Raw genomic sequence first — 23693 nt, forward strand, 5'->3', positions numbered from 1 at the left:
GAGACGAGTCTACGTACAGAGACGAGGTGGAGCAGCTGACGTCATGGTGTAAGGCCAATAACCTCCTCCTCAACACTTCAAAAACCAAAGAACTCATAATAGACTTCAGAAGGAAAAAGGCAGAGATCCAACCACTATTCATAAATGGGGACTGTGTAGAAAGGGTGGCAAGCTTCCGCTTCCTGGGAGTCAATATAGAGGAGAACCTTTCCTGGAGTGTGAACACCTCCGAGCTGCTGAAAAAGGCCCAACAGAGACTGTACTTCCTGAGAATTCTCAGGAGGAATAACATCACACAGAGACTGCTGGTGTCCTTCTACAGAGCCACCATTGAGAGTGTTCTAACTTACTGCATATGCATCTGGTACACTAGCTGCACAGGGGCTCAGAGGAAAGCACTCCAAGGGATCATTAACACCGCCCAAAAGATCACTGGCTGCCCTCTCCCCACACTGGAAGTTCTACACAACGCCCACTGTTTTAAAAAGGCCCAAAACATCATAAAAGACACCTCACATCCTGGCCACTCCCTGTTCGAACTGTTGCCCTCAGGCAGACGGTACAGGGCAATCAGAGCAAGGACTAATAGACTCAAACACAGCTGTTATCCAACTGCAATAACACATCTGAATACTACAAAAAAATGTCCATCACGCCACTCTTGTGTTAATCTATGCACGGTCTGAAGCATGTGTGTGGGAATGTATGTGAATGTTTTACTGTTACATCTTATTAGTATTTTAAGTATTCTATCTATTTTATTTATTGAATTTTATTGTTTTATTTATATTTTGATATTGCTAGGGATGATGCAATGATCGGGGACCATTCTTCATTTCGTTGTTCTCATGACAATGACAATAAAGTTTCTGATGATTCTGATGATTCTATAAAAGCGAAGGTGGATTTGGGAAGCCTGTCGCAGCCATGTCCTGTCCGTTTACGCGAGCAGCCCATTGCGGAAGGTGCAAGATTGATAAGGAGAGTTCTCAGAATTCAGCGTATATTGCGGGACAGACAGGATCCTTTAGCTCAGCGCGACAGTGTGCTCATAGAGAGATATCGATTTTCCCGTGAGGGTATTATTTACTTAACCAACTTGTTGACGAGGGGGTGCAGGACCACCACCTGTCTTTGTTTGCTCCGCCCTTTTCTTGGTTGCTGTTATAAACAAACAGATTATTTCAGGGTCTCTTTCCAAGAGACTAAAAGCAACATAAGTGATAAATATTACCATTCTGTAGAATATTCTTATATTTCACTTTTACTTGTTCCCATGTTCTAGTGGGTCCTGTTGTGGCTCTAATGTGAAAGAGGATATAATGTAATATAATATAATATAATATGATAAATTTACCCTACCGCCTACTGCTGTTGGCCAGAGGGGCCGATGGTGCGATATGGCAGCCTGGCTTCTGTCAGTCTGCCCCAGGGCAGCTGTGGCTACAACCGTAGCTGCCTCCACCAGTGTGTGAATGTGAGAGTGACTGAATAGTGGCATTGTAAAGCACTTTGGGTGCCTTGGAAAGCGCTATATAAATCCACTCCATTATTATTGTTATTATTAAATTACCTACGAGTTTGATTTGTCAGCAACTTTCTGCCAGCCCTCTCTCCTTGCTTTTGCAGCCTTTGCAGTGTTCCCTTGCGTTCTGATTAAACTCTGAAACTCCTGAAATCCCTCAATCAAGAGTTCTTGCTCTGCTGCCGAAAAATACCGAGCGCGCCTTCGACATTTTCGCCGACCAATCAGAGGGTTGCCGATCAATGTTTCTACTATCGATGCGTAGCCCCTGTTAAGCCACCCAGTGATCTCACATTACTTCATCCAGCTGTACTGATCGTCAACAGCAGGTGTGTTCGGGGAACCGGGATAGCGAGCTCAGAGTTAGCGCGATGATTTGATCTTGGATGTAGTAAGCAAGGTACGAAGAACGGACCCCTGGTCTAACGAGGGATCAGACTAGGAAGCCGCTCACCCAACTGTCCGCTTACTTCTGGCCGTGTTTAAGAACTGGTCACAGTGGAGACACGTGGTTTTCACAGGACCGCCACAAATGATGTCACAAGCAGAAAAACTCGGACGCGTTTCAAATAAATATTAGTTTATTACTGAAAGTGTCGTCGGCAGAGACGACGGGCAGGTTAAGCTCAGTTACACAAACACGGATTCAAAAGTGTTCACGTGATGACACGGCGCCGCTAAAATCTGAAACAAATCACACACCAAGCTCTACAGCAACACCCCACTTCCTGTCTGACACAGGAAGTGGATTAGAGTAAAATGTCTGCAGTGGAATCGCTGAAACTCGACTTGAGTCGAGCGGCTACATGTGTCAAAAAACAACCAAACACTAACGGGCTGGAGGTCAAAGGTCAACGGTGCACAGACAGAGGGAAACTTCTTCTACAGTTTCAGTTTTTATGATACAGGAAGTAAAATGTGAACACAAAAATAAAACTTCTTCTAGCGAGCCACAGTCAATCAGCTTACAGGTGAGACCTTCATCATCATCATCATCATCTGTACAGTGTGTTTACATCAGAAACAAAGTAAACAGCAAAAATAAATACAGACTGTGACATCACAGCACGTCACGTGTCATGTGACACAGTTTAGGGTGAGCTGCACCAACACTCATCAACGTTTCTAAATTAAACTACCGATAAATACGTTTAAGAAGTCTTTTATTTTGAAAGTGCCAAACCACTTCAAAGTAAAAGACAGTTTCTTAAAAACAGCTGAGGAAAACTTTCAGATATTTTGTTCTTGACTTTCTTTTTTTTTTTGAACATAAACGTCTTCCTTTGTTTCCCGTGTTACCTGTTTCCTGTTCAGAGGGAGTTCTTCCTCCCCACAGTCAGTTTCAACAAATCAACATGAAGTGCCTCCATATTTCTGTGATGCCTGGATATTTAAACGGCGTCACATTGAAACCACTTTTGTTTTGCTTCTGGAGTTTACTCTCGTGTTCCTCAGTTTAAACAAAATAGGAGCGTGAATGAGTCTGCGGATCAGCGTTAGACTCCCATCACCAGGCTGAATCTGCAGATGTGCTCCAGCTGTGAAGCGATTGGTGCAGCTCGCCTGGTGTGAAGCCGAGCGTCACCGAGAACGACGGCGTGAAGCCCAACTCGTCACAAACCTGATCAGACCTGCACAGGTCACGCCGGCACGAATACACGTCAGTGTGAGGAGAATCGGAAACGTGCAGCTCAACACTGAGAGAGGAACCTGACGCTCACATGACGACATCGACACTTTATCACATATCATTTTATTCAGCTTTCGTTTCTGGAACAAAGCAGTACTCTTATTGTGAAGTGCACAGGAAGGATCGTAAACTGTGCCAAAGTAAAAGTCATTATTAATAACGTGCCCTGCCTTATGAGGGCGTTTCTGAATGAAATGATTGAACTTTATTCCGTAAAAAGAACAAACACGTTTCTCACTGATGTGAGCGTTTGTGGATTTTCTAAATGTTTTAAAACATATTCAAAACTGTAAAAACCTTCATATAAAAACAACATCTGCCCGTACAGATGTGATGTGTTTGAGACACCGACATACAGACGTGTGTCTGATAAATATACATAAATACAAAGGTATTAATGTGTGTTAGTGCGTGAACGCGTCACACAGCACAGCCATGCATCTGTCACTGATCTGTGAACTGAGCTTGTAAATAAATTAAAACTATTATAACTTCGCTGTTAGTTTTTCATGGACTTTCTGGTTGACGTCTTGGTGCTGACAGACGGGTTGACCTCGCTCAGTCTGCAGGTCGATTCTCAGAGGGCGTGTTCTCGGTGACGCGCTCGGCCGGCTGCTGTCCTTAACACCAAAAACGTGGAAACCTCCTAACTCCAGCTGGCTCTGTGTGGAGTTAGCAGCTTTCCACGGGACATCAGGGTGGAGCTAAAGGGCTGTGGAGGTAGGCGGAGACTGACATCATCAGTGGGGACACAGTGGAGGAGGGGCAGTGACTACATCTCCCAGCATGCACTGGGACTGTCAGGGGCGGTGGGAGGAGCTTTTGGGGCAGAAAGCATCCCTTTTACGTGCACGAGGACATCTCTGTATTATGGGGACGTTTTTCCTTTATGAAGACAGTCAGGCACTGTGGGGACACTCTGCATTACGAAGACATGGTGACATTAATGCCAATAATAGACTGAAATGTCCCCATGTCCACTCACAGCTGCACAGTGCAGAAGCGGGTTTAAGGTTCAAATAAAGTTTTACCAAATTTTCCTGAACACAGAGAAACAAACTTTCTGGATCGCTGAACCAAAATGGCGGAGCTTCCTGCTAACAGGTCATGCGTCGCTGTGAAAGGACATCACCCAAAAACCTCAGTGGGATGACCCCACACTCTGGTTCGGCGATCCGGGCGACATCTGTAACTCTGTGTAAAGGAACCACCTCCTGTCCCAGAGGCTCCTCCCACCGGCCAAACTGTAATCAGTAATCGGGGACACAGGTGATCCTGGAGATCGATCCCAATTTAGGCTCATGGACTCAGATCAAGAAGAACGGCGTCGCCAGTTATGACCAGTTCCACAACCAGTCATACTTTTGATAATTCAGTGCGATCAACAGAACAAATTGTACAACACCACAGACATCCACCCGAAGGAAACCAGTCCCAAACAGTTCTTTCAAAATAAAAGACCCTCTGGTGGGAGGAGGCAGACAGCTACAAGCAGAGGAAGGCAAGTGTGTGTTTGTACAGTGTGTGTGTGTTTGTACAGTGTGTGTGTTTGTACAGTGTGTGTGTTTGCTTTGTGTGGTGGGAGTTAGTGTGACAGATGGTGTGTGTGTTTGTAAAAATGTGTGTGTGCTGCTTAATGTTTGTAAATGCTTCTGTTGATATTTTTGTGGGGTCCTGTGATTTAGGCAAATATTGTGGGGACATTTCTGCATTATGGGGACATTTCTGCATTATGGGGACATTTCTGCATTATAAGGACATTTCTGCATTATGGGGACATTTCTACAGTGTGGGGACATTTCTGCATTATGAGGACATTTCTGTATTATGGGGACATTTCTGCATTATAAGGACATTTCTGCATTATAAGGACATTTCTGCATTATGGGGACATTTCTACAGTGTGGGGACATTTCTGCATTATGAGGACATTTCTGCATTGTGGGGACATTTCTGCATTATGAGGACATTTCTGTATTATGGGGACATTTCTGTATTATAAGGACATTTCTGCATTATGGGGACATTTCTGTATTATAGGGAAAATTCTGCATTATGGGGACATTTGTGTATTATAAGGACAATTCTGCATTATGGGGACATTTCTACAGTGTGGGAACATTTCTACAGTGGGGGCATTTCTACAGCGGGGACATTTCTGCATTATGGGGACATTTCTGTATTATAAGGACAATTCTACATTACATTACACCGCGAGTAGTGCGGTGCTCTGAACGGATAATTGGAGGTGAGCTTCCCTCCCTCCAAGACATCTACAGGAAGCGCTGCCTGAGGAAAGCGGGGAGGATCATCAAGGACTCCAGTCAACCCCAGCCATAAACTGTTCAGACTGCTTCCATCAGGAAGGAGGTTCTGCAGCATCCGGTCCCGAACCAGCAGACTGAGAGACAGCTTTTTCCATCAGGCCATCAGACTGCTGAACACGTCATAGACACCTCAGCTTCACTACTGGAACTTTAACATTATGCACTCCACACTGTATATAAATGCCACTTGTTTTGCACATGTCTCAACTCTGTATATTTTATATATTTTATTATTATTATTATTATTATTATTATTATTATTATTATTTATTTTTTTTACTATTTAATTTGTAAAATGTGTATACACACACACACACACACACACACACACACACACACACACACACACACGTAGGAAAATATTTAGTATACACATCCAGAAATGCATACACTATTATATATTGTACATATATTTATTAGTTTCAGGTTGGCCATTCTTGTATTTTGCTCGTTTGTGTTGTTGTGTTTGCACATCTCTGTTGCTTGTGGGGCTCGCACACAAGAATTTCACTCGCATGTGCTGTGCCAGTGTGCCTGCACATGTGATGTGACAATAAAAGTGATTTGATTTGATTTGATTTTATGGGGACATTTCTACAGTGTGGGAACATTTCTACAGCGGGGACATTTCTGCATTATGGGGACATTTCTGTATTATAAGGACAATTCTGCATTATGGGGACATTTCTGTATTATAAGGACAATTCTGCATTATGGGGACATTTCTGTATTATAAGGACAATTCTACATTATGGGGACATTTCTACAGTGTGGGAACATTTCTACAGTGTGGGGACATTTCTACAGTATGGGGACAATTCTGCATTATGGGGACATTTCTGTATTATAAGGACAATTCTACATTATGGGGACATTTCTGCATTGTGGGGACATTTCTGCATTATGGGGACATTTCTGCATTATGGGGACATTTCTACAGTGTGGGGACATTTCTACAGTGTGGGGACATTTCTGTATTATAAGGACAATTCTGCATTATGGGGACATTTCTACAGTGTGGGGACATTTCTGCATTATGGGGACATTTCTACAGTGTGGGGACATTTCTGCATTATGGGGACATTTCTACAGCATGGGGATATTTCTACAGTGTGGGGACATTTCTGCATTATGGGGACATTTCTACAGCATGGGGACATTTCTACAGTGTGGGGACATTTCTGCATTGTGGGGACATGCTTTAAAGTGTTCAGTGTCAGCATTAAGGTTCCAGATCAGTTTTTCAGTCCCCACTCCATAAGGAATAAAGGTAAGCGTGTGTGTGTGTGTCACTATGGGATACCGTCCAAAAGCCCTGCTGTCATTACATCGTCCTTCCTGTCCATCTGTGTGTGTGTGTGTGTGTGTTTGTGTATCCAGAGGGTCAGTGTGTGTCTGTGTGGCTCAGCAGCAGCAGTGAAGCTCGCTCGCTCTCTCAGACCACGGTGCTGACGGAGGGATCTGATAGGTTGAGCTGGCCGGTGATGTCGGTCGGGTACGGCTACAGAGAGAGCAAACACACAGGTTATAAACAGCAGCATCACACACTGGCTGATCCTGAGCTGTACCCTCTCATGGGTCCTGCCTACATTCCTGTTTTCATCTGAAGGACTTATTAGCAGTGGAGGAAGCGTTCAGGTGTTTTACTCAGGCGTTACCTGCACACAAGCAGCTGTTAGCGTGAAGATGCTAACAGGTCTCCTTTGTTAAAAAGATGGATTTGCACATTTGCACCACAGCGAGCCTGTCAGACTTCACTGCAGACACACAGGATCGTTACGTTAAGAATTACCTCCTTTAAACAGATTAATATCCTGGCATCAGTGCAGGGCTGGACATTTGAATCCTACATCACTTTTCACTCGTCTACAAAGTTCACCGTGATATTTTGGGACGTGTTTAAAGGACCGTCCCTTAAAGGTTTCAGGCTGCTGGACATGAATTAAACATCGTCTTCCATCGTGTGAGCCGGGCTGAAGCTCTGCCACGGGCAGCATCAAACTTTCATGTGTGAACAGAAGCAGCAGCACAGGCCAGGCTGTCGGTTCGATTCCCAACAGTGTGCGTTGGTTTCTTTAGGAAACCTGATTGTTTGTCAGCCTGAGAGCGTTGTTGACACAGGCCTGCAAAACACACGTGAGTTTCTCTAAGACAGAGAAATGATCCAAGCCATGCAGTGCAGTGCTGTGTACAGCAGGCTGTCTGTCTGCTGTGTGAGCACAGTTGGACTCACGAACGAGTGCTGTTCTCAGTATGGACGAAACGATGATCACACTCCCACAGACGTTCACTGTGGACCTCACCACTCTGTCTCACTTCATAAGACAATTTTTCTAACATTAGTTTCTGATGCTAAATTAAGTTTTAATGCACATATTTTTCAATTATGTATAATATATAAATTTATACTGTGAAATCAGTTTTCCTGCAGGGATTTTAATCCTAACATTCATTTTTTATTCTAGCATAGATTGTTACTGACAACATTTGAGGGTCACTGATTTTATGCTAATGCTAGTTTATTTATTATGTTATTATTGATGTTTTTACATTTTCTTATATGATTTTAACCTAAATTTTTTCTGCTTAATGTAATCTTAACTGTTCTGACTCACAATAATAATTACCATCACATATAAAGAAAAATGGTGATATTTTTTAAATGTCACACTGTCACTAGAACATGTCTGTTTAATCATCATAGAAAGTTGGTTCTGTTCATCTAAATGTTACAGTGGGGCAAAAAAGTATTTAGTCAGCCACCGATTGAGCAAGTTCCCCCACCTAAAATGATGACAGAGGTCAGTAATTTGCACCAGAGGTACACTTCAACTGTGAGAGACAGAATGTGGAAAAAAAAAATCCATGAATCCACATGGTAGGATTTGTAAAGAATTTATTGGTAAATCAGGGTGGAAAATAAGTATTTGGTCAATAACAAAAATACAACTCAATACTTTGTAACATAACCTTTGTTGGCAATAACAGAGGTCAAACGTTTACTATAGGTCTTTACCAGGTTTGCACACACAGTAGCTGGTATTTTGGCCCATTCCTCCATGCAGATCTTCTCGAGAGCAGTGATGTTTTGGGGCTGTCGCCGAGCAACGCGGACTTTCAACTCCCGCCACAGATTTTCTATGGGGTTGAGGTCTGGAGACTGGCTAGGCCACTCCAGGACTTTCAAATGCTTCTTACGGAGCCACTCCTTTGTTGCCCGGGCGGTGTGTTTTGGATCATTGTCATGTTGGAAGACCCAGCCTCGTTTCATCTTCAAAGTTCTCACTGATGGAAGGAGGTTTTGGCTCAAAATCTCACGATACATGGCCCCATTCATTCTGTCCTTAACACGGATCAGTCGTCCTGTCCCCTTGGCAGAAAAACAGCCCCATAGCATGATGTTTCCACCCCCATGCTTCACAGTAGGTATGGTGTTCTTGGGATGCAACTCAGTATTCTTCTTCCTCCAAACACGACGAGTTGAGTTTATACCAAAAAGTTCTACTTTGGTTTCATCTGACCACATGACATTCTCCCAATCCTCTGCTGTATCATCCATGTGCTCTCTGGCAAACTTCAGACGGGCCTGGACATGCACTGGCTTCAGCAGCGGAACACGTCTGGCACTGCGGGATTTGATTCCCTGCCGTTGTAGTGTGTTACTGATGGTGACCTTTGTTACTTTGGTCCCAGCTCTCTGCAGGTCATTCACCAGGTCCCCCCGTGTGGTTCTGGGATCTTTGCTCACCGTTCTCATGATCATTTTGACCCCACGGGATGAGATCTTGCGTGGAGCCCCAGATCGAGGGAGATTATCAGTGGTCTTGTATGTCTTCCATTTTCTGATGATTGCTCCCACAGTTGATTTTTTCACACCAAGCTGCTTGCCTATTGTAGATTCACTCTTCCCAGTCTGGTGCAGGTCTACAATACTTTTCCTGGTGTCCTTCGAAAGCTCTTTGGTCTTGGCCATGGCGGAGTTTGGAGTCTGACTGTTTGAGGCTGTGGACAGGTGTCTTTTATACAGATGATGAGTTCAAACAGGTGCCATTCATACAGGTAACGAGTGGGGGACAGAAAAGCTTCTTATAGAGGACGTTACAGGTCTGTGAGAGCCAGAGATTTTCCTTGTTTGAGGTGACCAAATACTTATTTTCCACCCTGATTTACCAATAAATTCTTTACAAATCCTACCATGTGAATTCATGGATTTTTTTTTCACATTCTGTCTCTCACAGTTGAAGTGTACCTCTGGTGCAAATTACTGACCTCTGTCATCATTTTAAGTGGGGGAACTTGCACAATCGATGGCTGACTAAATACTTTTTTGCCCCACTGTATGTCTCCAGTTCAGCTGATTTTATGGGATTGTCAGCAGAAAGCGCAAAAACACAGCAGCTTATTCTTCATGCTAACATCAGTGTTTTTATGCTAGCAGTAGGTAGCACAGAAACACTGTTTGTGTGATTCTAACAATTTTATTTTATTTATATCCACCAAATATGTAGATTGTTTGTGTAGGCCTGACACTGTGTCTTCTGTCACATTGCACACCATGCTAAGATTAGTTTTCCACTAACAGTTCTCTGGAAAGACTGGAGCTCTGTGGCTGGAGACCAGTTTAAAAATCAAAATAGGTTTAACTGTTTGACACTAAAATATAAAGACATGATCAGTGGCACAAGACTTTTGCACAGTGCTGCATTATCAATAAGTTATAATATAAGCATACTAATGCTAGCATGCTAAGAGCCCAGCACGCTCTTCATTCATTTGTAGCCACAACTTTAAAAATGTGAACAAAATGCAGAATGTTACGTAGTTTTTAGCTATTGTGCTGTTTACAAAAAAAACCAAACTAGAATTGATGAAGAAGATCAAAGCTGTTCTTAATGCACAGTTTTGATCATGCTAATGTTGTTGTTTTTTATGCTAACATGAATTGTTTTCATGCTAGCGTTTTTTATGGCAACATAAACATTTTCGTGTGAATGTCAGTGTTTTTTGACAAAATAAGCTTGTGGGGCTTTTTTCACCTTTTTATCTCCAAAGCACTGAGTAGGAAGTGGCTTCCAACGTTTAACCAATCAGATGAAAGCTGGCTTTTAGAGACGAGAGACTTAAAGAGACAGTAAACTGGCTTGTTGTAGACAGGATTGTTTTTGAGTGTGAATCGTGAGCGGGTTAGCTCCATGTAAACATCAGAAACCACTGAGGGAGCCATCCAATGTAGACCACAATCAATGCTGTACTCTGAGTAAAAGTACTTAGTTACTTTCCACCACTGCTAATGTGACGACTGATGGAGTTTGCCCGCAGCGAGGCGGGGCAAAGCTGGGGGTCTGGTTTAGAGTGCGGGTGTGTTTTCAGCCTACAGTCGGTCGTGCTTGCAGAGGAGGACAGAGGCAGTGTGTGTGTAGTACAGCATGTAGTCTGGACACCATTCAAATCCACTGAGAGAGAAAAACACTCATATAGAAAATAAAGAGAGATGATCACAAGAGAAATGAGTCAGCTCTGCTCCAACACCCGCTTCAGCTGGCTGGGTGTGATCAGCAGCTGGTTCTTCTGCTGCTGATGAACATTAAAGCATTTCAATGAGCTCTCCTCACTGAAACAGTTTAACGTGCAGCAGCTCCTTAAATCCCTGAGATGACACGCTTTGGCACTATTTTGACTCCCTTTACATCAAACCACTGCTTATCTGGAGGGAGGAGGGATGCAAAATGTGCCAGAACGCTGCAGATTTTAAGACACATCACAAAGTTTGGCACATTTCAGATCGTCCGACTGAGGAGGAGAGTTTCACCAACGCTGCAGAAAAACAGACCTCAGAAATCCTGCAGCTTCGCTCAGATCTGAAGCTGCCACAGTAACAGCACTGAGGTCATTTATAGATCGTTAACAGCTGAGTCCTGTGGGAACAAGAGACGGTCAGGAAGACCCGAGCAGCCGACCAGACGCTGAAACAGACAGGAGTTAGAGGAGACGGACGAGTCTCTGCTGGGCAACCTGTGAGGGCGAGAGGCCGGGAGACAAAGTGTGTGGGGACATTTGGAAATGAAGGGACAGAGAGATGACAGGACAGGAAGGAGAGGAAACAACCAATCAGAGAGAGACAGGACAAAGGACAGGACAATGGACATGACAAAGGACATGACAAAGGACAGGACAAAGCACATGACAAAGGACAGGACACTGGACATGACAAAGGTCATGACAAAGGACAGGACAAAGGACATGACAAAGGACAGGACAAAGGACATGACAAAGGACATGACAAAGACATGACGAAGGACAGGACAAAGGACAGGACAAATGACAGGATGAATGACAGGACAAAGGACATGACAAAGGACATGACAAAGGACATGACAAAGACATGACGAAGGACAGGACAAAGGACATGACAAAGACATGACGAAGGACAGGACAAAGGACAGGACAAAGGACAGGACAAAGGACAAGACAAAGACATGACGAAGGACAGGACAAAGGACAGGACAAAGGACATGACAAAGGACAGGACGAAGGACAGGACAAAGGACATGACAAAGACATGACGAAGGACAGGACAAAGGACAGGACAAAGGATAGGACAAAGGACATGACAAAGACATGACGAAGGACAGGATAAAGGACATGACAAAGGACAGGACGAACGACAGGACAAAGGACATGACAAAGGACATGACAAAGGACAGGACGAAGGACAGGACAAAGGACATGACAAAGACATGACGAAGAACATGACAAAGGACAGGACAAAGGACAGGACAAAGGACAAGACAAAGACATGACGAAGGACAGGACAAAGGACAGGACAAAGGACATGACAAAGGACAGGACGAAGGACAGGACAAAGGACATGACAAAGACATGACGAAGGACAGGACAAAGGACAGGACAAAGGATAGGACAAAGGACATGACAAAGACATGACGAAGGACAGGATAAAGGACATGACAAAGGACAGGACGAACGACAGGACAAAGGACATGACAAAGGACATGACAAAGGACAGGACGAAGGACAGGACAAAGGACATGACAAAGACATGACGAAGGACAGGACAAAGGATAGGACAAAGGACATGACAAAGACATGACGAAGGACAGGATAAAGGACATGACAAAGGACAGGACGAACGACAGGACAAAGGACATGACAAAGGACAGGACAAAGGACAGGGCAAAGGACATGACAAAGGACATGACAAAGGACAGATCAAAAGACAGGACAAAAGACAGGACAAAGACGGGAGAAGAAAGACCACACAATCTGACCCTCTTCACTTCTCCTTTGCAAGAGGACGATGTGAACCGTGTGAAAACCCAACAAGCGGACCCTGACCTGCCTGGGCGGACCGAACCGGACGTTTCTTTCTGTCTTCAGTCTGTCGCCTTTTGTCTGTCTCAGTGGGACAGATGAGCTGATTGAGGTGGGAAAGCAATGATGGCTGACCAACAGACGGGCGGCCATGATGAGTCAGCAAGGAGATGATGGAGCTGGAGATGAGACGAGAGGGCGAGAGACACACGTGACGAACCGAAGACAAACAGGAGGCGATTACAGACGAGCGAGAGCAGAGAAAAGAAAGACAAACAGATAAAAGATGGAGTGAAGCAGAAGACACGTGGAGGACAGGAGGGAGGAGGGTTGGTGGTCTTCATCTCCTTACCGTGGCATCCCCGGAGGCCCTACGGCGTTTGAGGTCGGAGGTCGAGGTGATGGACCTAAAAGAGGTTTTCAGTTTGGGCTCGGGCTCTGCTCTACCACTTTTCCTATCCTAAAATAAATCATACGATAGGTGCACACACACGTTAACACGCAGCAGAGACACTCGACTAGCTGCATGAGGACACACCTGAGTGTGTGCTGTCAGGTAGAGAGTGTGTGTGTGTCTGTTTGTGTGTGTGTGTCAGACACACTGATCAGCCACAACATTAGAACCACTAACAGTTCACCTGAGTAATAATTTAGCAGGAAGTCGAGTCGATGGAAAGTTTGAAGCTAAAGTGGCGTGATGAGGAGAGCAGCTGCAGGCGGAGGCGGGACTATCGTTCCTTCAGTATTTATGTGTCTCGTTGCTGTTTCTTGATTAGCGGCGTGTCGTCTAATCGAAGGTCAGCTGGTGGATTTAACAGGAAGCAGGTGAAGGTTGTTAAAGTGAACCTTTGTGTCTGAACCTTCATCATCATCATGACTGTGGCTCAACACAAGCACAGAGCGAGAGCGCCTCCTGCTGTTCAGGGTGTTGGTCTCATTACTGCCCGTGAGGTTTTCAGGAGCACGGCCATTGGCCTTCTGTTGAGCTCTGTTTGTTTTACTTCTGTGATTTTCCTCTCTGGACCCTGAAAGATGATTTCTGCATAACCAGTGAAGGTGATCTAAAGGATGAACTGTGGTCGAGTCAGGGACAGGTCGTGGGTGCCTGAGGCCCACTGAGACCAGATCCCACAGAAGAGCTCCTGCAGAAAAAAGCATCGCAGCGCTCTGACTTCTTTCCAACATCGAACACTCGTACAGTGAGCTGTGTGACGGGTCACTGCCTGCCTACATGTTTGAAATGTCATTTCCTGAGGAGGAGACACTCGGCTGTAGCTGCTCTCTACCTTTGATAGGAACTCACTGGTTTGTCTCTACAGGTGTACTGGAGACTTCAGAAACAGAAAGGTGCTTGGTGACCTGAAACACAATCTGACCTCGTTGTTTTAGTCATCCCAGAGGCTTCAACTCTTATCAGCTGTTCCTATTTACCTGGTGATCACCTGAGGTGGTCGTTGGCCACCCTGTCATCAAGTGAACCACCTCAAGGTTCCAGTAAGGCTTCCACTGACTGGAAAAGCATCTTCTGACTTAGTTATAGGTGGCTGACCATCAGAGCTGTGAGTCACCACCTCATCTGTAGGGTAAAAAGAAGTCCAGGTGCCATTGAACGGCCTGGTGGTCAGAAGAGTCAGAGCTGGACCGTGGAGCGCCAGAAGAAGAGTGTCCAGTCTGATGAAGAGTGTTTTATTTCCCATCGTCAGGACACACTGGAAACCAACGCTGCATCAGCAGTTTGAGGAACATGACAAGGAGATCTGATCCACAGAGGCTCATCTCACATCCACCCAGAGTCACCTCCACCTTTTATTTTGGCGTCAACTATTAGAACAACCAGCTCACTGTGATATACCCACGACAATTTCCATGTTCAAGTTTTGATTGGTCTGACTGTGTCTTCAGCTCTTTATCTCTCTCCCTGTGTGTGTTGGGTAGGTCTCCTGAGGTACGCCGGTCACCCGGGTCTCCCCGAGCCTCCCCGAGCCCCCCGTGCCTCCCCGTGCCTCCCTGAGCCTCCCCGAGCCCCCCGTGCCTCCCTGAGCCTCCCCGAGCCAGGGACTGGCAGCTGCAAGTATGAGATGGGTTTTATGGTTAAACACCCCGCCCACCACTGAGTATTTGTGTGCGTGTTATTGGTGAATTAATTCACGCCTGCGTGCAGCGTCCTGGCTCAGAGGATGGAGGCGATTGGGTGCTTCTAATGCTGCGGCTGACGGCTGTATCCCTGTTATGTGGTGTGTCAGTGGGGCTGTTCTCGGTGCCGCAGTGAAGCTCTCATTCAGTTCACTTTGATTTCTACAAAAACTGCCTCAGAGCGCTGCACAGAACCCAGAGCCTGAAGTCCCTACAGCTTCAGATGAAGTGATGCTTCAGTAAAACGGAGCAGCGCTGTCCTGTTTTACTGCCCACACAAACACACAGCAGCAGGGAGACACCAACGTGAGGCTCAAACACAGGAACACGACAGGAAATCAACCTCAAAGCAAAGGAAACATCGTGGGGGAGGGGTACGGGGCAGGGGAGGGGGGTGAGGCAGGGGGAACAAAGATGGCGTATGAGGCCCGAATGAAGCCGCGAACACGTGGGATCATTATACCAACACTCTGCTGTTATAATGCCATCTCTCCTGGGGAGGGCGGGGAACAGAAAACAGAACGGGGGAGGGGCGGCGGCACATGGCTGATGATCACATGGTGTCTGACCTCTAACATCGTATGAAGATATAAGTTTGACCTTTGACCCACCACAGTGACAGTTCAGGTGAGAGCTGGGCATCAGTGGCGAGACGTTCTTGCTCTGTTCTTTTTAGTGCCAACAAACCGTACGAGGACGTAAACACGGGTCAAAGCTGAAACCGCACAATCGAGAACCCGTGATGTCATAGGTGGGGGCGGGGTTATTGTTACCAAACTCAGCGCCCACCAAAATGATGCAAATATCAAAGCAACACCTGAAATATTAATAAGTCCACTGCAGAGATGGGCTGTGACATTTTACTGTAATCACATTACTTTTTTCAAGTAGCTTGACCGACTCTGGTCCAGTATAACCTGACATGTACCTCTGCACACATTTCAGCTTCTTCTTTCAGTGTCAACATTTCTCAGATGTACTGGGAAGCCTGAAGCAGAGAAACCACAGCTGACCAGTGTTTGGCAGCGAAACGTTAATGGTACGAAGTCAGTTACATGTTGTGTTGCAGGTTTGTTGATAAAAAGAAAAACAGAAGCTGAAAATCTGTTTGAATTTCACACCCAGCTCTCGTTTGGACTCTCAGAAACACGTTCAAAACAGAGAAACCAAAAAGCCAACACTAATCTGACACACAGGTTCAGCCAAAGGCCCAAACTGGGTGTCAGACTGGTTAAACTGGGCAGACTGGTCCCAGTGAGATGTTTCTGGGCCCAGTGACAGAACAGTGGAAGACTTGGATCGGAGCAGCAGTCAGTAACAGCACATGAAAAATAAAAAAACACCATCATTACAGGTTTTCAGTTGAGCAACAGCCATTAAGGATGCGATGAACACACTTCCTGCCTGGACTCTGCTGACTTTACGAAGACGTGCATGAAAATGAAACAGCAGCGAGTCTTGGAGCTACAAACCACATAAAGCAAAGAGATGCTCGCACTGAGTTTCATCCTACAAGAACTCAAATGTTCACAGTGTTTTCATTAAAGAGTGACGTCTTTCTGCAGGTGACGTGTGTCTGGATCCCCCAAATATAACTGTGACCACACTGTACAGATGTCACCGTTTCACAGCGTTCTCACGGATCAATAAAGTTCAGCTTTGGTGAGATTATTGTATCTGTGTCTGTCTGGTAGATTTCCCCTGAATGTTCTTTACTTTGGTATCTCTGTGTCTTATTTTGGTTTTACTTCCTCCTTCTGACCATCTGTCCTCATGTCTTCCACCACGTCTTCTAATAGTGTCGGGAGGACGTCTACGTGACCCACCCAAAGACATGGCCGCCATCGGCATGATCAGCAACTTTGGACAAACAGCTATTTAAGAAGCCCCCCCCATACAGGTCACCTTACAGATGTGAGTGTTCCAAGTATTCAGAATCAAGTTTGAGTCTCACACACGTTACAGGAGTGTCCTGGGGGAAACGAGAGCCCGTCAGTCGATCGTTACTTGGAGACACGAGTGTTAGCAGGTTTGCTGGACGGGGACCTATCAGACTGATCTGTCTGAGGCTAGCTGTCTGAACGTCCTGCCCCCTTGAAGTCTGCTCTCTTCTAATTGGTCGTTTTCTGGAAGCCTGCTGAAGGGCAGCAGCTTGTGAGCTGTGCAGCAATGGACTCGGTAAGTAAACCTGTAGACAGTGATCCATCATTATTTGAAACTTGGGCTCATGTGACGTGAATAATCACCTATTACATGTTAGCAAATACTCAAAACCACAACAGGTTTAAGGAATCTGTGGAAAATACAGATGATTGTGTTTCCGAGCTCCTCCAGCTGCTAACACCTGTGCTAACTCTGGGCCTTCAGTCACAGCTGTGTGAAATGCTAATCATCCTCAGCTAACTGCTAGCCTGCAGCGGCTGCTGTTTGAAGTGCTAATCCCGGCACGGCAGCGAGGATTATTCATGTGACAGCTGAGCACAGCTGCTGGCAAGAAAACATCTGGAACAAAGGAGAGAGGGAGCAGATTTCTCCTGTTTTCTGATCGTGCAAATGTGGATCCAGTGTTCAGTCTTCAGTGTGATGAAGGATATATTTATGAGATCATTTTAATTTGTTAGCTACAGAAAAAATAAAGCAGCTTAGAGGAGGCCAAAATGAATGAATCGTGAGGAGGACAGCATTATTATTATGATATCAAAGCCTGGGCTGCATCATTGCCATTCCAGGACTAACTGTCAGTGTTGGGAAGGTTACTTTTAAAATGTACTCCACTACAGATTACAGATTACATGCCCCAAAATGTATTCTGTAACGTATTCCGTTACGTTACTCAATGAGAGTAAAGTATTCTGAATACTTTGGATTACTTAATCCAATAGCACACCACGTTATTATCACTGTGACTTACACTGTACATGTTTTGGCTCTCCAACATATTACTAGAGCCTTTACAGTAATCTGATTCCTGATTCACTTAATCCATTCTCCATGTGTGAAATTAGAAATATCACACATGGAAATATCCTGTCTCAGAGTGACGCTGAAAAACTAGTTCATGCATTTATTACTTCCAGGCTGGACGACTGTAATTCATTATTATCAGGAAGTCCTAAAAACTCCCTGAAAAGCCTTCAGCTGATCCAAAATGCTGCAGCAAGAGTCCTGACAGGGACTAGAAAGAGAGCAGATTTCTCCTGTTTTGGCTTCCTGTTAAATCCAGAATTCAAAATCCTGCTCCTCACATACAAGGTCTTAAATAATCAGGCCCCATCTTATCTTAATGACCTTGTAGTACCATATCACCCAAGTTCCTCTCTCAGGTGAAGTGTCAGAGGAATGAACGAGTCAGAACCAACTCAGCCTGTCTGTGTTTTTTAATTGGTCTGTTTGCTGTGTGAGGCTTTGCAGCGCTCCCAGAAAACCCAAAGAAACCGTGAATGAACCAGCTGTATTACAGCTCAGGTCATGTGACTACAGGTGCACTGTGCACAGCCATATCTGTAGATTCCCGCCGCCCTTCGATCGCCCTCACAGAACCATTAAGTTTCATTTAAAGCTTAACTACAGCAGCCATTTTAACAGCGTGTAATCGAGGAGACAGAGGTTGTCGGGAGCATTTCCACACCACCGCCAGACGAACTACATTAAACCAACTGTGCATGTTTGTACCGGATGTGCTGCAGTCCATCCTGCAGTGACTGCAGTAGTTGTGTGTGTGAGGCCCCGCGGTGCTGATCTGATCACCCATCGGTCAATCAACAGCAGGAAGTCGTTAAAGCTTGGAAGGAAATTAATCAGAAACCCAGGTGGAGCGAAGGCATCCTCGCTGAGGCAGTGTTAATGGAGCTTCCTGTTTTACCTTATCATAACTCTGACTATGACGATGTGTGGATCTACACACAGACACAGCTGTGTTTTCATTCTTCCACTGACGTGCACGTCACACATGCAGCAGCTGAAGAAGGGCAGAAAATTACATTCAGGCTACGTCCACACCGGCCCGGATAGATTTGAAAACGGCGTTTTTGTCTGAAAACGCTCCGCGTCCACACTAGCGTTCACAGAGTTGTACGTCCACATTGAAACGGCCAAAAACGCTTCCGTTCCAGTCCTGCACATGCGTGAAACGCAAGAAGATTCGACCTGCCTCATTTCTGTCTGCCGTTTATTTACGTTCCGGCTCGTTGACACGTCGGCAAATTGTGGAGGAAAAGCACCGAGTTTTTTAAATGGACTCACAATGAGGTGGAGTCGTTGCTGCAAGTAACACAAAAGTACAAAGTTGCAAAAGCGAGTGAGAATTAAAGAATTTGAAGAAAAGCTCTCAGGAGCATGTACAGGCTGATGTTGATCTTTAATAGGGCTGTCAAACAAAACAACTGCTGTGTAACGCCCTCCGCTATCTCAGTTTAATTGGTCACATGACTGCATCACATGACTAAAATGCGTCATCATTTTAGAAAGTCTCCGTTTTCACTGTCCACACTGCGACGGGACAGCTCCATTTTGAAATGTATGCGTTTTCAAAACGCTGCATTTTTCAGTGTCTCAGTGAGGACGGGAGGCCAAAACGTGTGGACGTAGCCTGTTTTTACTTGTTTGTGAAAACAGCTGCTGACCTCACACAGTCCACAAACTCATCACTACAGAAAGCAGCAGGTCAAAGTTCATATTTTGATTATGTCATAGTGGTGGTTTTCTACACCCACTTCCTGCACGTTGTATTTAGAATGGGCAGCCAATCGGGGGAAAGTTGACTTAAAGGGGGAGGAGCTAGAACGGCTTGTCTCAGACAGAAGACGAGCTGCAGGGTGGCGTCAGATAAAGAAGGATTATTATGAACCGTGAATCATGCGAAGCTGCTCTGTGAGAGTCCAGGAATAAAACCACGGAGTCGACCAAGCTTTCCTCATTTCTGTGACTCATTAGTGGGCTGAATAACCCCAGACTAACCTCAGACTAACCCCAGACTAACCTCAGACTAACCCCAGACTAACCCCAGACTAACCTCAGACTAACCTCAGACTAACCCCAGACTAACCTCAGACTAACCCCAGACTAACCTCAGACTAACCTCAGACTAACCTCAGGCTAACCTCTGGCTAACCTCAGACTAATCTAAGGCTAACCTCAGACTAACCTCTGGCTAACCTCAGACTAACCTCTGGCTAACCTCTGGCTAACCTCAGGCTAACCTCTGACTAACCTCAGGCTAACCTCAGACTAACCCCAGACTAACCTCTGACCAATCTCAGACTAACCTCTGACTAACCTCTGGCTAACCTCTGACTAACCTCTGACTAACCTCAGGCTAACCTCAGACTAACCTCAGACTAACCTCAGACTAACCCCAGACTAACCTCAGGCTAACCCCAGACTAACCTCAGACTAACCCCAGACTAACCTCAGACTAACCTCAGGCTAACCTCTGGCTAACCTCAGACTAATCTAAGGCTAACCTCAGACTAACCTCTGGCTAACCTCAGACTAACCTCTGGCTAACCTCAGGCTAACCTCAGGCTAACCTCTGACTAACCTCAGGCTAACCTCAGACTAACCTCTGGCTAACCTCTGGCTAACCTCAGGCTAACCTCAGACTAACCTCAGGCTAACCTCAGACTAACCTCAGACTAACCCCAGACTAACCTCTGACCAATCTCAGACTAACCCCAGACTAACCTCTGACCAATCTCAGACTAACCTCTGACTAACCCCAGACTAACCTCTGACTAATCTCAGACTAATCTCAGACTAACCTCTGACTAACCCCAGACTAACCTCTGACTAATCTCAGACTAACCTCTGACTAACCCCAGACTAACCTCAGACTAACCTCAGACTAACCTCAGGCTAACCTCTGGCTAACCTCAGACTAATCTAAGGCTAACCTCAGACTAACCTCTGGCTAACCTCAGACTAACCTCTGGCTAACCTCTGGCTAACCTCAGGCTAACCTCTGACTAACCTCAGGCTAACCTCAGACTAACCTCAGACTAACCCCAGACTAACCTCTGACCAATCTCAGACTAACCCCAGACTAACCTCTGACCAATCTCAGACTAACATCTGGCTAACCTCTGACTAACCTCTGGCTAACCTCTGACTAACCTCTGACTAATCTCAGACTAACCTCTGACTAACCCCAGACTAACCTCTGACTAATCTCAGACTAATCTCAGACTAACCTCTGACTAACCCCAGACTAACCTCTGACTAATCTCAGACTAATCTCAGACTAACCTCTGACTAACCTCAGGCTAACCTCTGACTAACCCCAGACTAACCTCTGACTAATCTCAGGCTAACCTCAGACTAACCTCTGACTAACCCCAGACTAACCTCTGACTAATCTCAGACTAACCTCTGACCAACCCCAGACTAACCTCTGACCAATCTCAGACTAACCTCTGACTAACCCCAGACTAACCTCTGACTAACCCCAGACTAACCTCTGACCAATCTCAGACTAACCTCTGACTAACCCCAGGCTAACCTATGACTAACCCCAGACTAACCTCTGACCAATCTCAGGCTAACCTCTGACTAACCTCTGACTAACCTATGACTAACCTCTGGCTAACCTCTGGCTAACCTCTGACCAATCTCAGACTAACCTCTGACTAACCCCAGACTAACCTCTGACTAACCTCTGACTAACCTATGACTAACCCCAGACTAACCTCTGACCAATCTCAGACTAACCTCTGACTAACCCCAGACTAACCTATGACTAACCCAAGACTAACCTCTGACCAATCTCAGACTAACCTCAGGCTAACCTCAGGCTAACCTCAGACTAATCTCTGACTAAACTCTGACTAACCTCAGGCTAACCTCAGGCTAACCTCAGACTAATCTCAGACTAACCTCAGACTAACCTCAGACTAACCTATGACTAACCCAAGACTAACCTCTGACCAATCTCAGACTAACCTCAGGCTAACCTCAGGCTAACCTCAGACTAATCTCAGACTAACCTCAGACTAACCTCAGACTAATCTCAGACTAACCTCTGACTAACCTCACAAAAGAGAAAATGACACATTTTCTGTTCTGGGGGCTCTGGGCTGTAGGTTGGGCATTTTTCACTTGTTGGTCACAGTTACAGAATAAATCACTCACCGGTGAATCAGAAAACGACCCGAGCTTCACGGAGCCACTGAAAGCTAACCAAGCATCAGTGAGCACGCTCTTGATGATCAGCAGTCAGTTTAATTAACACAACCCTTCATCCTGAGCACAAAACTCATGCTTCTCCTATTAAACAGCAAAGATGACAGATGTTTCCTAACAGATGTAAAAACAAAGGCCTGATCCTGATCTCAGTCCTGCTGCTGGCTATAATGACCTCGCTGTGAGGATCACACATACTGAATACTGTTTACCGCAGAGCCACAGACAGGTGGGCTGAGTGCCATAACGCCACACAGAGCTTCAGCAGAGGTCAGGGCGTAAAGTAAAGTAGAGTAGAGTAAAGTAGAGGGACGGACCTGCAGGTTCTTCCTCCACACATTGACGGCAGCAAAGGCGAGCTGCATCTGTTTCCTGCGGGCGTCTTTGTGCCGTTTGTAGGCGATCTCGATGAAGATGAGGAAGATCCCAGCCACGATGCCTCCAGCAACCAGCATGAACACACCTGAGGGGCACAAGTGACGAGAGACGGCGTGAAACGCTTCACAGGTAACATCTGCTAAACGGCACAGCCTCAGGGGCGCAGTTCATGCAGCAGAGGCAGCACTGAGTCCTACCCGCCATGTTCTCGAAAGTGAGGGTGGCCGGGGCGTTGCTCCTGGAGTCGCACTCCTGGTATCGAACCCACGTCTTGTCGAGATCCTCCATGAAGCCGTTCTCATGAGAACTGTGGAGAGTCAATGAAGCGTGAGCGGACACGTATTTGATTGCTCAGATGTTGGTTTGTGCTCAGGTGTTTTTAATGTGGAAATATGTGTCTGTGTGACATCCTCCACACCCCAGGTCACTCACTTTTTATGTTTTCACGGCCCTGGCGGGGCCTCCTGTGAGATTGGTCTCGTGTGGGCGTGTCCTGCCATCTCGCCCGCCTTTTTGTACTGACTCTAATCATCAATTAAGAGTACTTAAGGCCAGAGATGCACACTTTGTACAAGGACTGACACTAGCAGCACTGACTAACAATGTGCTGAGGTCAGTTTCATCATCATTGATGACCCTACAGCACAGAGCCAACATCCCCACAGTCACAGTGGCCAGAGAAGCAGAAGAACATCACATGAAGAAGGCCCTGAGTAAATGTGGATATCCCAGCTGGACATCTGTCAGAGGGGAAGGCTCCTAAAGAGACGTTTCTCCCACTGAAAATGTCCAGATGAACAGAATCAAGGTTTTGGGAAAATGGTTCGACATTACGAGGTGGAGGAAACACGAAAGCTGTAAGCACATACTCCACCAACACCCTCCCGCTGGTTGTTTCAGGAGTGTGTCGGCGGAGTAGAAATCCTCTTGGCCATCATCGGTGATGACTCTCTAACTCTGACTGTAATCGCAGCCAATCAGAATGTGTCTTTGGTGATCAGAGAAAAGAATCGCTGTGACACAACAGAAACATCTTTCAGCTTCTCAAAGTTTTCCTGTTCGCTAAAACACACCCAGGATGGGCTGCAGGTGAGTACCTGAAGGTTTTCGTACCTGAGAATAGCCAGAGACACGT

The 23693-nt window shown here is 45.7% G+C and overlaps 1 protein-coding gene across 4 annotated transcripts in view; it reads right to left on the reverse strand.

Annotated features, from left to right (window-relative positions):
• Window positions 1-2088: 2088 nt before the first annotated feature.
• Window positions 2089-23693, reverse strand: part of grin1b (glutamate receptor, ionotropic, N-methyl D-aspartate 1b) — a 74818-nt gene continuing 53213 nt past the window's right edge. For 2 of the 4 annotated variants that reach the window (XM_085476581.1, XM_085476582.1), the window contains 5 exons: window positions 23672-23693; window positions 22756-22865; window positions 22498-22643; window positions 13224-13331; window positions 2089-7043 (listed from right to left, as the gene is read on the reverse strand). The exon at window positions 23672-23693 is cut by the window's right edge and continues 140 nt beyond it. In XM_085476581.1, the coding sequence (XP_085332707.1) occupies window positions 6978-7043; window positions 13224-13331; window positions 22498-22643; window positions 22756-22865; window positions 23672-23693 (452 nt within the window). In that variant the 3' untranslated portion in view covers window positions 2089-6977. The remainder of the gene's footprint in view (window positions 7044-13223; window positions 13332-22497; window positions 22644-22755; window positions 22866-23671) is intronic. The other 2 variants (XM_085476583.1, XM_085476584.1) reach the window with 1 other exon arrangement.

This window comes from Copadichromis virginalis, linkage group LG12 (assembly GCF_057382275.1).
Source record: "Copadichromis virginalis isolate Kocher_CV1m ecotype Utaka linkage group LG12, C_Virginalis_male_GT1.1, whole genome shotgun sequence".
Lineage (NCBI taxonomy): Eukaryota > Metazoa > Chordata > Actinopteri > Cichliformes > Cichlidae > Copadichromis > Copadichromis virginalis.